Source organism: Coffea eugenioides, chromosome 5 (genome assembly GCF_003713205.1).
Source record: "Coffea eugenioides isolate CCC68of chromosome 5, Ceug_1.0, whole genome shotgun sequence".
Classification (NCBI taxonomy): Eukaryota; Viridiplantae; Streptophyta; class Magnoliopsida; order Gentianales; family Rubiaceae; genus Coffea; species Coffea eugenioides.
The window spans coordinates 45,368,551-45,381,998 of NC_040039.1; the positions used below are offsets into that span (position 1 = coordinate 45,368,551).

General features: G+C 33.9%; 2 protein-coding genes across 2 annotated transcripts; both read right to left on the minus strand.

The window, feature by feature from the left end:
• Window positions 1–2,716: 2,716 nt before the first annotated feature.
• Window positions 2,717–3,823, minus strand: LOC113771835 (cytochrome P450 CYP72A219-like). Its single transcript, XM_027316389.1, has 2 exons — window positions 3,563–3,823; window positions 2,717–3,145 (listed from the first exon to the last, which is right to left on the minus strand). The coding sequence occupies exons 1-2, from the start codon at window positions 3,821–3,823 to the stop codon at window positions 2,717–2,719; spliced, it is 690 nt and encodes a 229-aa protein (XP_027172190.1).
• A 915-nt stretch (window positions 3,824–4,738) lies between these two features.
• On the minus strand, window positions 4,739–8,400 carry LOC113772103 (cytochrome P450 CYP72A219-like). The gene is made up of 5 exons (XM_027316654.1): window positions 8,146–8,400; window positions 6,772–6,989; window positions 6,175–6,425; window positions 5,568–5,952; window positions 4,739–5,398 (listed from the first exon to the last, which is right to left on the minus strand). The coding sequence occupies exons 1-5, from the start codon at window positions 8,246–8,248 to the stop codon at window positions 4,967–4,969; spliced, it is 1,389 nt and encodes a 462-aa protein (XP_027172455.1). The 5' UTR covers window positions 8,249–8,400; the 3' UTR covers window positions 4,739–4,966.
• Between the last annotated feature and the right edge of the window lie 5,048 nt (window positions 8,401–13,448).

Genomic DNA, 13,448 nt, shown 5'->3' on the forward strand with positions numbered 1-13,448 from the left:
GTACTTTCACTGCGGCCCAGAACATTTAAATTCCTTTCAACTCGGTCCTTAAATTAATTTCATTTTGGTCCTTGAATTTTATCTTTTATTTAATTTTGACCCCTGAACTTTGGAAAATATAATTTTTATCCCCCAAAAGTTTTCAATTTTTGCAATTCAGTCCTTAGCAAATTTTGGCTCTCTTTATTATGATTGTTTCTTTTTTAACTAATTATGTTACTTTTGAATATGTTCAACTTGTAATTTTAGATGTTTTAAATTTCTTTATGTTTGACATATTAGTGTGAATTTAGTACTTTTATTATTATTATTATTTTCAATTAAAGTGGTGCCATAATTCTTTTGTTCATTGTGAGTATAAATAGGACAATTTGACTCCATTTAGTCACCACTTCAAACGGGAGGTACCCCTATTTTTATTATTTCAATGTCAATTACGTGCTCTTATGTGCTTCTATGTGTTCCTATGTGTTTATGTATTTTTATATGCTTTATTTATTTGATTCAAATATTCATTCGAATTTTCTTATATACGTTTTAGTTAATTTTTATAATGATTCGAGAGGTATTTAAATACCTCAAAAATGTAATAGATAGGATAATTAGATTTGTTTTATTATATTTTTCCCTCCTAGATTGTAGTCAGGCGCTCCCCGATGTAATAGATAAGTTGTGTGTTTATGTGGCTTATGTGTTATGTGTTTTATCCGCTTTTCTTAGGACTTTGGCATATAGATATTATGCTTACGTGTTATGTGTTACGTGCTCTTATGTATTTATTTGTTTTAATTTATGCTTTATTTGCTTCACTATATATTGTTAATGCATAACGTCACCACACTAGTCCAACGCTAGTTGTGGCTTCTCCCTCCGCTTACTTGCTAGTCCAACGCTAGTAAGTATTTTTTAGAAATGGGTTAGTCCAACGCTATACCCTTAGGTTCATGCATTAGATTCATCTTTTGTGTGATATCCATTACATTTCCATGTATATTTTATTTTTTAGAATTTTCTCATTTGCATGATATTTTCTATTATATTATCCTCTACCCCCTACCCTCTATATGTGTTAATCAAATCATTTAGAATTGCACTTCATTTAAGAAATTGTGAAATAAGTTAGTTCATTTGCTTGTTCATATTAGGAGAATTATTTTTGAACATGGATATGGGTGATTATAACTCTTTAGTTTAAATATCCCATTAATCCTTGTATAAGAAAATTATGTCACGAGTTTTTGTCTCCCGTACCCATTATGCTGCATTTCCTTTTTCTTTGATCACTTATAACTATGTATATAATAATTTAATTTCTTTTCTTTACTTTTAATTTCATCATTTGCATACTCGTGACACCTTCAAGGAATTATTTTGGCCTTTGCAATTAATGCGATTGGTTCAATTAAACCCTTGAATGAACATTTGTTCCTTTCGATGTTTTTATGAATTTAGATTTGCATCCATGTAGAAAACATTCAAATGTGATAAATTAAGGGTTAAATTAAGAAAATTTTGACTAAACCACGCAACTAGCTTAGACTAGGTTGAAAGGGTGCCTTAGGTTTGAGTTGATTGAACCTTTGCCTTCCCTTTCTTCAACCGTGACTCCCGAACTCATTTTCTCTTGTTTTCAAAGACCTGGAGTTGTCTAAAAGGGTTTTATTTTATTTTATTTTGTTAAAAATATTTTTGGGTGACTTGGTACACCCAAACTCGATACCAAGTGGCGACTCCTAATTTTTCTTCAAAACCCTTTTAGACTAAATTTTGGACCCAAATTGTCGCATTTTTTTTAAGTCCCATTCTTGGTCCTTTTCCGTTTATTATTAATAAATCACATTTTTTATAAACACTTTCTTTTTCCATCGCAAAAAAATGGGGCGCGACAATGATTTTTCTACTCGTTCACTTAAATTACGCTTAATTTACTATATGAACACACATAATACAATTATTATATCCTCTGTATTTAAACGCTTTCCTAGTAACTACACTTTTTTTTTAAAAGAAAAATTAGCACTCTTGAGGCCCCCCTAACAGAGGTGACGATAAAGGAGAACAAATCAACATAGCTCGATTATCCTGCAAGCCTCGCAAATCATCATCAGAAGTCTTTTTCTATCTGCCTTCTAGAAGAGAGTCAGTTCAATAAACAAAGTGCCCTAATGTAATAGATGCAGATTAGGAGTATCAAAGTCTTTTTCATTTAAAAATAGCAAGAGAAATTCAAGGGTTTGCAAATTAGCTAAACAAAGTGCTGCAAATTGATAGCACAAGGTACAGAGGTCCTAAAACTGATAATTGAAGATAGTTTAGGGGAAAATGTTGCAATAAGCTTTGGATGTAATTTTAAATACTTGAGCATGAGAAGGTCGCATGTTACAGTCTTGACTCTCAATGGTTTGGAAACAAAAAGATCAATGTGAAATTTGTTTTTGATCAACTGCATCCTCTAATGCGGTTCATTAATAAACATAATAAGAAATCCCAGAACATTAACATTTGTCCTTTTTAACCTATTAACATTAATACTTTGCAAAATAGCAATAACTCCAAAATCTTCTTGTAATTGCACCAAAAGTTTGTTAAACCTTACAGAAGCAGCAACCTAAAAGGCTAGCAAGATAAGCAACATGTAGCAATTACAGAAGTTCAGTCACATAATCAATAACACACAGACATAGTTCAAGTCCTGGATTCAGATAACAGTTTTATATTACAGTTTCTTCATAATCAACTGAGCACCATACTGAGGTTGAAGCAGGGTACGAAACAAGTATGGGGCATGCGTATACAATGGAGAAAGCTCAAAGGAAAAGCGCTGTAAAATTAGAGCTAATGCCATATTTGCTTCAAGCAGAGCAAAGTTTTGCCCAATGCATATCCGAGGTCCCCCACCAAATGGCAGAAAACACTGCTGGCCCTTAGTAGCCTTTGCAACTCCCTCGCTAAATCTCTCCGGGTTGAATTCCTTTGCATCATCACCCCATAAACTTGGATCATGATGTAGCAAGATTGAAGGCATCAAGACAATCATTCCAGCAGGTGGAGATAGTTCCCCTAATTTAGTGTCTTGGTTAACCCTCCGGGAAATCATAACTCCTGGTGTATATAGTCTTGGAACCTCATTAAGGATCATAGTCACCTGTAAAAGAAGAATTACAAACCGATGCTTAAATGGAGTGTGAACTTCGTTCCAAGAGAAGAAAATTGTAAGATAAGTATCCAGACAATGTCAACTAATAGCTGGTGCCTACTAGAAAGCAGAAACATTACACTACACTCGGATATCGTTGTGCTTCAGGTAATGGCAAAAGTAAAACGTGTCCTGAGTGAATGGAATGTTAAGCTATGATATTCCTTATGAAGTCTTCTGCATCCGAACCCACGAAACTAATTATTCATCAAAAGAGAACCTAAAAAACAAGTCTGAAATGTGGCCAACATTCATGATATTCGAGTTTAGTCACTGCAGATTGGTGATACAAAACTGAAATTCTTGAATAATATCAAACTATTCTGTCATCAGAGCTTATCCTCTTGATAAATTGAAGCTACTTACAATTTTCAGCCAATTTAAATCTTCAAAATCCGGTATATTGTTGCCAAAGACCTGAAGAATCCCATCCCTAGCACGAGCTTGCCAGTCTGAATGCTTGCTCAACAAAATTAGCGTCCACACAAGCAAGATTGCAGTTGTCTCATGTCCAGCAAAAAAGAACAGCTTGCACTCCTGAATGACCTCTTCAGAAGTCATCCCAAACCTTTCATTCCCATGTTCTTGGATCTCCTTGAAGTTGGGTTCTAGAAGTAAACCCAACATGTCACTATGAAAATTTTCTTCATATTTTTTGTTTCTTTTACGGAATATCTAGTAATGTGATAGGACGATTTTCTGCAGCAAATCAGCCTTGGATTGATCTCTTTATAGATTAAGAGATGTCACATGTTGGTTATAATCATCCAAGTGATGACCTCTCATTACTAAAGGAGTTACTTCTATTCTAATAGTACTTTAATGATTAATTGTAGTACTTCACACTTGAATGAACAGCCACAAATTTTGTTATTTTGTGAACCTTGAGACCTTTCATCTTTTGAAAATCTCCAACAAATTCATGGTGATTAAAAATTTTGCAAATAAAGTCAACTCAACTGAGATAATTAGATTCTCTGTAGTTTAATTTCTTCAACAAATGTTTGACCAGGAAGAAAAAATGGTGAGTATAGCCTTAAAACCTCATGCAAGATCATTGTGATATGTGAGAAATGGAAGGAGACTACTTAAGACAATTTATTGGCATATGAGAAGCTGCAACCTATCATGAGTTGACTTATATCTTTTAGGTTAAAAGTTCTTTTACGTACAATATGCCATGGATTTTGGTATATAATTGACTGAAAATCTTTTAGGTTATACAGACCATCAAATTGTGATATTTTTGGTCCCAGCAATGTGTTGCAAAATCTATTCTCTAGCACGTTCTTGCTAGTCTGGGCAGATGCTGAATACAACAGCTTACACTCTTCAATAATTTCTCTTGTAATCGCACAGAATTTCGTCTTGTCTAAGCTGCATTGGAGATCCACTTACCACGAAGAAATATTTTTGAATACTAGCTAATAAGATTTACAGACTACTGATTAATGTTTGAGAACAGCTGTTAAATGATTTTAAGCCATGACAAGCCATTTGTTTTCTCCATTATCAAAGAAAAAGGAAAGATCTCTTGCAAAATTAAACAAGCAGATGTAATATTTCTCTCTTAATTTGCCGTGAGAAATACATTACGTGAATCTGTACTGCTATATTCATACAGATCCATTGACATACCGAACTGGGCGGGACTTAAACTAGTTTACAAGCAAAGTTAAGCATAGAAGATGGTGCTTTATTTCGTTAAAAGATAATCTGCTGCCACATACCGGGCTAGCAAGTCAAGTCATATATATGAAACAACAAAAACTATATTATCTTCTGCAAAATCAAGTGAGCTCCATACTGGGGTTGAATTAGTGCTGTAGCCGTTCCAGGAGCATGAGTATAAGATGGTGAGAGTTCCAAGGAGAAGCGATGCAGAATCATAGACATTGCCAATTTTGCTTCCAACATGGCAAAATTTTGTCCAATGCAAATGCGAGGTCCCCAGCCAAATGGAAAGTATGCAACCTGGCCCTTTGTTGCATGTGATACTCCTTCAGCAAACCTCTCAGGCTTGAATTCCTTCACGTCCTCGCCCCATATATCAGGGTCATGATGCATCAGCATTATTGGCAACGTGATTTGCACTCCAGCCGGGAGAGTTAAATTTCCTAATTTAGTTTCTTGAGTAGTTCCTCGACTCATTATAGGCACTGGTGGATACAACCTTAAAACCTCATGCAAGATCATGGTGACCTATGAGAAGGGGACCAAAAAAAAAATGTGAGCGTAATTGGGATGTCTATGTAGATGAGAAGCTTCGATGAACTTCGTTAGTATGTCTCTCCTGCCATTAGTGCAATTTTCAAATCAATGAAATGATCATTGCTAATTTTATGTTTTTCAAAGAAAAAGATTGGCTTACAATTTTGAGGTGATTTAACCCCTCAAAGTCCGGATCCTTAGTTCCAAATTGTTGCAGGACCTCCTCTCTAGCACGTGCCTGCCATTCAGGGTACCTGCAGAGTAAGACCATTGTCCAAACGAGTAGCCCTGAAGTAGTCTCCTGGCCAGCCAAATAGAACAGCTTGCACTCATCAACAATTTCTTCGGTAGTCATACCAAAGTCCTTGTTTCCATGCTTCTCGATTTCTTGAGAATTGGATTGAAGCATTAATCCCAACAAGTCATCAGAGCCGGCTTCTCCTGCTCTCATTGCCTTTCTTCTTGTGTTGATCATTTCCCTTACTGAACCATTAACTTCTCTGGTAATTTGTTTCATTCTTCTGTTCCTCTTGGTTGGCAAGAACCTAACAAAGATCATAGTTTAGCCAAAAAAAAAAAAAGCAAGAACAAACTATGTTTGCAGCAATGTTTTTGGCTCCATTTTTAAATCACTTAGGCGCATCTCAAATGTTAAAATGCCCATCTAAGGCAGTCTTTCATGATTATTGTCCAATCATGATTTTCAAAGCATTGATTTCTAGGAGTCACAATTTTCTACAGCGCTCAAGAATTCATGATCAATCTACCTAAATCCTGGGATGTTGATGTACACCGACCGTGCTGCCTGCATCAAATGCTCAGTTTGCTCTCTCTGGAGCTCAAAGATCCTTCTTCCTTCTTCATAGTTGCTGCCAAATGCTGTACGAGAAATTGCATCGCTGGTAAGAGCCTGAAGATTGGGCCAAACATCCACTTCAGCCAACCCCTTTGGTGAAATAACATTCTCCCATTTCGTCACCATCTCACTTGCACTTTTATAGAAGGCTGGGAGCATAAGCTGTTTATCCATAAAATAAAAGAAAATCAGTGAAAGAAACTACTCCACATTGAAGGCTACTTAGTAAATAAATGATGCAATTTACCAAGGACTGTCCAATGCAGAGAGTGTTTTCAATTTTAGGATATAATAAGTGTGTGTGTGTGAATTTATATGATAATTTTACTATAATTTTACTATAATTTACTCGCACTAATGAGTATTTACAGGTCATCCGTTCAAAAAAAAAAAGATTAATCTTTTCTACACTGTCAGTCAGTCAGTGTATACACAGACGGAGTTGAATGAATACCACATCATATGAATTTGAAACCCCATAAAATGATTAAATTAGAGAGAAGAAAACCTTCAATTTCTCAACGTGGAAAGCTGGGTTGAGGAGCTTTCTCTGTTTGGCCCATTTTTCTCCCTCATAGCTCACTAGTCCTAGAGCCAGTAATCTGCCGAGTGGATGAACACGGAGCTTCCGGAAAACATCAACCTTTTGTGTAACTGCCTTTATTAGATTAGGGTCCATGATCACCACGGCAGGTCTCGGCCCAAACCATAAATATGTATTTTTACCTGGAAGTCAGAGCCGCTTGGATTAGGAGCCCAAAACTGGAAAGTATAAATAGTTAAATGCCTTCCACTAGGAAAGGATAATAAAATCAAGTGTTTCAAAAAATAAAAATACAAGGCCAAAGTATTAAAATAATTCAAGTTCTACAAAACTTTTTTTTTCTTTTTTTGCATCAATCAACCTAATAAACTATTTAAAGTGATTCAAAATCTTCGATTAAGTTAACTGGAAATCTATTCAGAATGTCAAGTACGAGCAATTGTCAAGGATAAAATTGACATTTCTTCTCATCCACCTCCCTAATCGACTAAAATTCTTCATTCTCATCAAGTTAGCTCCCAAAACCTTGAGAATTTGGTTTTAAACGATTGGAAAAGATGGATGAGACAAAATGTCATTTTTGTTCCTGCCAAATTGCACACATCCATTAGCTTGGCGGGAGATGTTGACGGGATGGACTGATTGAAACTTTTGAGTACTATAATGGGTTAATTGACTCAAAAAAAAATGAATGGTTTCTATGAGAATTTTTGTAGTTTGGGGGGTTATAGTGCACTTTATCGAAAAAAGAATTGAAAAAAGATTCACAAAGATAGTAAAACAAACAAACCAAAAATAGAAATTAAAAGGAAACAAGAAAGGAAACTTGAAGTCTAAAGTTTATTGGGAGCATAGATTTTTGTCGGAACTAAAATAATCCTCGTTTTGTTTATTTGATCATTTGATTGCTTATTTAATCTGATCATAATTGATTTCAAATTCAAGATTCAATCTTCATTGTCAAATGACATGCATAATTACTGATAATCAATTAATTATTAGGATGTCCATATTCTAGTAGGACGAAATAATAAATATCAGCTGTATTGAGGCCCTTTATGACAATTCCAAGTTGTAAAACAATAACAAACGGAAAAAAAAATACAAAAAGACCAAGAAAAACGACCATCCTAAAATACAAAAGCTGAAAGGGAAATCATATACCCTAATACTATAATATTACTCGTATTTAAGCACGAAATACATCAGGAGGTAAATGATATTCTATCTAACCAAAAGCAGAAAAAAGGAAAAAAAAAAATGGAGATCATACGAGGGGCAAAAGAGGTTACGAGGCAAAGAGATGGAAGCAGAGTTGACAAGAACAATAAATACTACCATATTTCTTAACGGCTCCAAGATATTGAGGAATAACTCTTGGTACGATGTCGTCGGAGAGATTAAGATTCTTGGATTGGGCTTCTGTGTACAGGGTCGACATCTCTTTGAAGTCTCCATGGAGCAGCTTGTAAGGGTTTCCCCGGAAACCTTGCTCTTTCAGACGTTTCTCCAGCTTCTTCGGTCTAAACCATACCCAGTTCAAAGCTTTCCATGATACTGCTACTACAAGAAGAAGAAGAAGAAGACAAGAAGAATACACTGTAAACATTGATACATAGGTGGTTTCCACGTGTTTTTTGTTTTGTTGGTTTTCTTGTGAGATTTCTACCTTTGTTGTGTGCATATTTATATTCAAGTTGGGGCGATGATAACCTTGGTTTTGTGCGTCTGCACGGCTATCCGTTTATTACTTGATTGACTCGGTACAAGTTTCTATGTTACCATGTGATAAGAGAGTACAGGAGAATTTGGAGCCTATTTCTATATATTTCGGAATTTAGAGCGAAGTTTTTTTTTTTTTTTGGTGCAATTGAGGACCTCCAAGCCAATTTAATTTAACTGGACCTTTAAGGCAATTTAATTAGAACAATTTTGTCACAGAATTAAAAGGATATTCGAACTTTGTATAAACCCTATCGGAAAAACAAACATAGAGTGGAAATTTTAATTAAAGGATAAATTTTTATGTGCTTTAAAATGTTGAACAGTTATTTTTTTTTTTGGTAAGTAAATTTCTGAACAATTATTTTTGTACAGAATGACTAATTTTGATAACGTTTTAGCAAAACGTTATATGTGTTCAAATCTCCTCTCTCCTTCCTCATTTTTTATATCTCATCCCTCCCTTTTTAAAAAAGTGATACATGTGTGAACACAGAAGACGTGACATTTAAAGCACATATAAACAACACTTTCAAATGTGGATAATTCTTAAGTATTTTTTTTAAAAAAAGAATTCTCAAGTACACTAAACCTGGAAAATTTTATGAACATGGCTGTATTGAGTGTCGGAATGAGGTGGAACTGAATAAAATTTATGTGACATTTATGTGAGTTTTAGGTGGAAATCATGAGTTATGATTCGATTAAACAAGACCAAACTTCAATTAAGCAATGCTATTGAGGTGTAGTATCATGTATTGATTTAACCTTCATAGCTTACTCGTAATCATTATATGAAAAAAAAAAAACTAAGATGGGGCTACAAAATTAGGAAAGAATTTCGTGTTGATTTGGAGTTAAATATCCAAATCTCGTACTGTAGAACAATTTCGAGCTTTTTGGTACGTGTAACATAAACACAGTGCGTGACAGCTAAAGTGGACAGAGACAGCTTAGGAAATTTGCACGGTTAGTAGATGTCCCAGAAGACTAGAAGTCAATTTCAACAAATTGTTTAAGATTGTACTAGCAACAACCAAGCTGTGTCAGCAGTTATTGAAGGCAAGTCATAATGGGAGCAGGTAGAAGAAACTATTGAAAGTGACAAGAGGTTGAAAGAGTAGAGCATTAATTAGCTGTGACACTGCGATTAATCATTGGGGATGGCTAGGGGAAGATTTATAGAGCCTCTCACTGTTAGATTTAGGAATTGAATTGTGTGGCTGAAAAATTCTCATATGCTAGAACGTGTTAGGGGGAAAAAATTGCACTTAGAACATGCAAGTATTATATATCTCAAAATCAACACAAAAAGTGAAAATCATGAATTCGCTAAAGAAAGATATGGAATTTGCAAAATCGAATATTTTAGACGAAATCAATCTTAAGTACAGGGTTAGCATAAATTTCAACAATCCTCTGATTTTAATACCTAAAAATTCAATTATTACATGGGAAAAATCTGGAACATGGAATGAGTCAAACTATGTGTTTGGATAGGAGATTATTTGACATATAATTTTTGAAAAAAATATGCACAATACTCTTTTTTGATGTGATGAATATAAGATAAAAAAAATGATTGAAAAATGTGTTGATAATGTAAACAAATAAATCTTACTAAAAAAAAGCATTATCCAAACAAATATACAAACTAGATGACCTATGCCATGACGATGGCAGATAATCTTTCTCGAGGAAAAATATGACCAAACTTTGTTTTCTTTCCAAGTATGTTAAATTTATGGGAAAATTTCGTAAACCTCCCCTGAGATTTTATGAAATATCACCTAGCTTCCTTGAGGTTTTCAAAATTTCACTTAGCACCCCTCGAATTGACATTTTGGTAAAATTGGAAGCCCTTCTAACCAAAGTAATATTAAAAAATTCATGTTTGAGAAGAGAGATTATTTTAGTGCCTTTAATACCCTTAGACTATAAAAAATGGACATTTTACAAACCAAGAAAAAAAAAAAAGTACTAAATCAGAACCATTTTAAAAGAAAGGAGATGAAAATTGGTAAGATTTTATGTTACAGTCAATAGTCACTTCCACAATAAGAAGAGATGGTAAAAGCAAATATTATTTTTTAAACCATTTTTACAAATAGAACCCCTTCATAGCGTTGAAGGTAATTAGCATGTAAAATCATATATTTGAGCAAACAAAACTTAGTAATAGATGAAATTCAACTTCAATATCATACAAAGAATTTACTCAAAATAGACAGACTTTTTTTATGGGTGCGAAATATGAAAATTTTATTATAGAAAAAGTCAGAATTTGAAAAATTGTAGTCCGAAGTTTTAATTACTTTATTTCTCTTGCGCTCTACATGAATAGGAATAAATAAATAAAGTTGTGAAACATCAAAAAAAAAGAAAAAAATAAAAAGAACCTGCAACTATTCTTCTCCAAATGCGTTAAATATTTCATTGATTAAATCCTATATTTTATTGATATTTGCAATTCAATTATACATACACACACACACACGTATATATATATGTATGTATGTATGTATGTTTGTTTGTTTGTTTGTATAGACATTGTTAAAGAAAAGTTGGAAATTTAGGAAAAGAAAAACAAGTTTATAAAATTTAAATATGAGGGTATTTTTGACAATTCATCACATTTGATATTAGTATATGTCCCTACTATCACTTCAAGGGTGCTACGTGAGATTTTGAAAAGTTTAGGGGAGCTAGGTGATATTTCATGAAACCTCAAGAGCGGTTTCTAAAATTATCCCTAAATTTATCCTTAAATATATCTTATTCCCTTTATGTTTTGAGCGGTTTCTAAAATTATCCCTAAATTTATCCTTAAATATATCTTATTCCCTTTATGTTTTGAGCACTTTAATCCAAACTCCAAGCTGTCTTTTCAGCCAATCGTGGGAGCTCCGCTGAAATATGATATTTGTTAGGTGAAAAATAAATTAATAAATTAAAACCAGAAGTCATGAAGTCAACATACAGAATGGGATAAATTATGGTAAATTACTATACGAGTCCGTTGTTCTAAAATTTTATCACACAATCCCCCTATTATTCCACAATATCCAATTGATGCCCCGTGACTTTGTGTAAAATTCAGATTAGCCGAAAAGCAAGACCTAATAAATTACAAAGGAATGTGCATAGTTGTTTTAAATTTGAATACTCATTAGTCGTCTCAATGGTTTATTATTATTATTTTTTAAAATAAATCTGAAGACTAAAACTTCCAGGGAGACAAAAGGGAGTACTGGACTATTGGCAAATGGCAACAAAATAGGGAACAAATCAAAATGAATTGTTATTCAAGAATCATAGAGAGTTTCAAAAACAAAATTTTTTTTGAGAGCAGGCAGATTAATTAAGTTGTTACATGGTAGTCCTTTTTAAGTATAGAGCAAAACTATGGCCCTTTGAGTGGAGCGGTTTTTACCAATTTGGCTAAACGTTGCAATTGCTATGCTTAATTTTGTTGTCGATTTCGTGTGACTATTTAAAATTGGCATGCCATAAAGGCCGAAGAGTGGGAATTGCTGTATTAAAATCCTATAGGTTCGATTAAACTTCGTATTACCGTATCAAAGTAGAGAATATGAGCATATCACTAACAACAAAATGAGGTGAACGTATTCATTTCATTTTTTTTCCTAACAAGGGAGGTATGGGGGTTTAAGAAGTAGTGAGGGAAAAAGGGAAATTAGAACGTAAAAGCTCTATATTTAGGGTCTCAACCTTCAAATTTAGCCACTAAGCCAATGTCTTCTCAGCGCATATTCATTTCATTTGATGATTCTAAGTGGCCTTGCGGTGGATAGTTAATCAGAGCCGGACTATGACCTTAACCCTCATTTGGAAAACAATTTAGCTTTAATTATTTCATGTATTCAAAATCGCATTCAGGGCTGCAATCAAATTGACGTCACAATTCGATCTAGGTGACGGTGCAGCAATTGCCAGTTGAATCATAGGCATATTTTATATTTACAATATCGATTGTTATGAAAAAAGAAGTCAGAATGGGTCAATGATGGAGCCAAGGGGGGGCAGAGGGGGGCCATGGCCCCCCCTAAGTTTTGAGAATTTTAATTCATAATATGTAAATATGTGTGTAAAATAAAATTGGCCCCCCCTAAATTTTTACAATTTTAGTTTATATTATGAAAGTTGATATATATATATATTAGTCATCTTTGAATGGAATGGCTTGCAAACTTTAATTTGCCATGAATGTCCATATGCCTATTACATTCATTGTTTGGCTCATAGGCTTCAATTTGCTTTAGTTGCAGCTTCTAGAGAAGTAGCTTCTGTTCACCAATTCTTCTCCAATTTAGTTTTCATTATCAACATTGTTACTACATCTAGCAAATGTAATGATGAATTAAAGGAGGCTCAAGCAATTGAAGTTGCTACTAAGATTGCTAATGGTGAACTTGAAACTGGAATGGGGCTTAATCAAATTGGCACTTTAAAACGAGCTGGAGATACTCGTTGGGGTTCTCATTTGGATTCTATTTCTAGTTTACTAAAAATGTTCAATGCTACTTGTGTGGTTTTAAGTAACATTGCAGTAGATGGAGGTTCATACTCTCTATGTGGAGATGCAAATTTTGTTTTGAATCAGTTGTTATCTTTTAAGTTTGTTTTCACTTTGCATCTTGTGAAAGATATTGTGGAAATTACTCATCTTTTTTGTATAGCATTGCAACGTAAATTTCAAGATATTTTGAATGCAATATATCTTGTCTCAAGCACAACAAAGCTACTGAAGAATTTTCGAGATTCAGGATGGGATGATTTTTTGGTGAAAGTTAAATTATTTTTTGAGCAACATCAAATTGATATCCCATGTATGAATGCTCAATATATTGCAAGACGTGGTAGATCTTGAAGTCATCATGATGAGATTAGTGTGGAGC

Coding starts and splice junctions, on each gene's coding strand:
- LOC113771835 (XM_027316389.1), bottom strand. CDS start 3,823: ATGTTGGGTTTACTTCTAGAACCCAACTTCAAGGAGATCCAAGAACAT. Junction 3,146..3,562: donor ATTTAAATTGGCTGAAAATT/GTAAGTAGCTTC, acceptor CTTCTTTTACAG/GTGACTATGATCCTTAATGA.
- LOC113772103 (XM_027316654.1), bottom strand. CDS start 8,248: ATGTCGACCCTGTACACAGAAGCCCAATCCAAGAATCTTAATCTCTCC. Junction 6,990..8,145: donor TGGAGCCGTTAAGAAATATG/GTAGTATTTATT, acceptor TCTGACTTCCAG/GTAAAAATACATATTTATGG. Junction 5,953..6,174: donor ATCAACATCCCAGGATTTAG/GTAGATTGATCA, acceptor GATCTTTGTTAG/GTTCTTGCCAACCAAGAGGA.